We start from the raw sequence: 599 nt of genomic DNA, 5'->3' as shown, positions 1-599 counted from the left end.
AACACTGCAGCTGTATTTCTTCTCTCCGGGGTGGACTCTCATGTGATCATACAGATGTCCCCTGGTGCCGAATCTTCTCCCACACTCAGAGCAGCTGAATGTTTTCTTACATCTTGAATCATATTTCAGAGAGTTTAAAGCTGACTGAGGTTCTCTGGTCTCCTTCCAATCAGCACTGTCAATACAGTCTCTCGTCTGGTCTTCAGTCTCTGGTTGTGAAAGTGGATGTGAGTTCCTAGCTGGCTCTGGTCCTCCACAGTCTTCTCCATCAGCTTCTCCTTCCATGTCTTCTGTTTCCTCTCTATTCTCCTCAGTTTGTCTCTGAAGGCCAACACACTGATGGTTCCTGAGCTGTTTGTGCCAGGTTAAGCTTTGGTCACTGCAGCTGAACAGAATATTTTCTGTGATTGTGTTTGTCTTCAGAAGTGCTTCAGCGATATTCAGAGACTGTAAAGCTGACTGAGGTTCTCTGGTCTCCTTCCAATCAATATCCAAAACTTCAGTTTCTTGTTTGATATATTGTGAGGCAGCGTCACAGCGATTAGATAGTTGTCTTTCCATGTGTTGAGTTTGTCTCTGATGAAGCTGTGAGGACTGAG

General features: G+C 45.1%; 2 protein-coding genes across 2 annotated transcripts in view; both read right to left on the bottom strand.

Annotated features, from left to right (window-relative positions):
* LOC116686444 (oocyte zinc finger protein XlCOF7.1-like) overlaps positions 1-599 on the bottom strand; it is a 588898-nt gene that overhangs the window by 238642 nt on the left and 349657 nt on the right. The gene's annotated exons all lie outside the window — the stretch shown is intronic.
* Positions 1-599, bottom strand: part of LOC116686453 (gastrula zinc finger protein xFG20-1) — a gene marked incomplete at its 5' end in the record, with an annotated part of 1170 nt that extends 571 nt beyond the window's left edge. Inside the window, 1 exon segment of the mRNA XM_032511477.1 lies at positions 1-599. This exon segment is cut by the window's left edge and continues 491 nt beyond it. Within this exon segment, the coding sequence (XP_032367368.1) occupies positions 1-599 (599 nt within the window).

Source organism: Etheostoma spectabile, unplaced genomic scaffold (genome assembly GCF_008692095.1).
Source record: "Etheostoma spectabile isolate EspeVRDwgs_2016 unplaced genomic scaffold, UIUC_Espe_1.0 scaffold378, whole genome shotgun sequence".
Lineage (NCBI taxonomy): Eukaryota > Metazoa > Chordata > Actinopteri > Perciformes > Percidae > Etheostoma > Etheostoma spectabile.
Note: the sequence above shows the minus strand (reverse complement) of the source record. Positions and strands in the feature narration are given on the sequence as shown.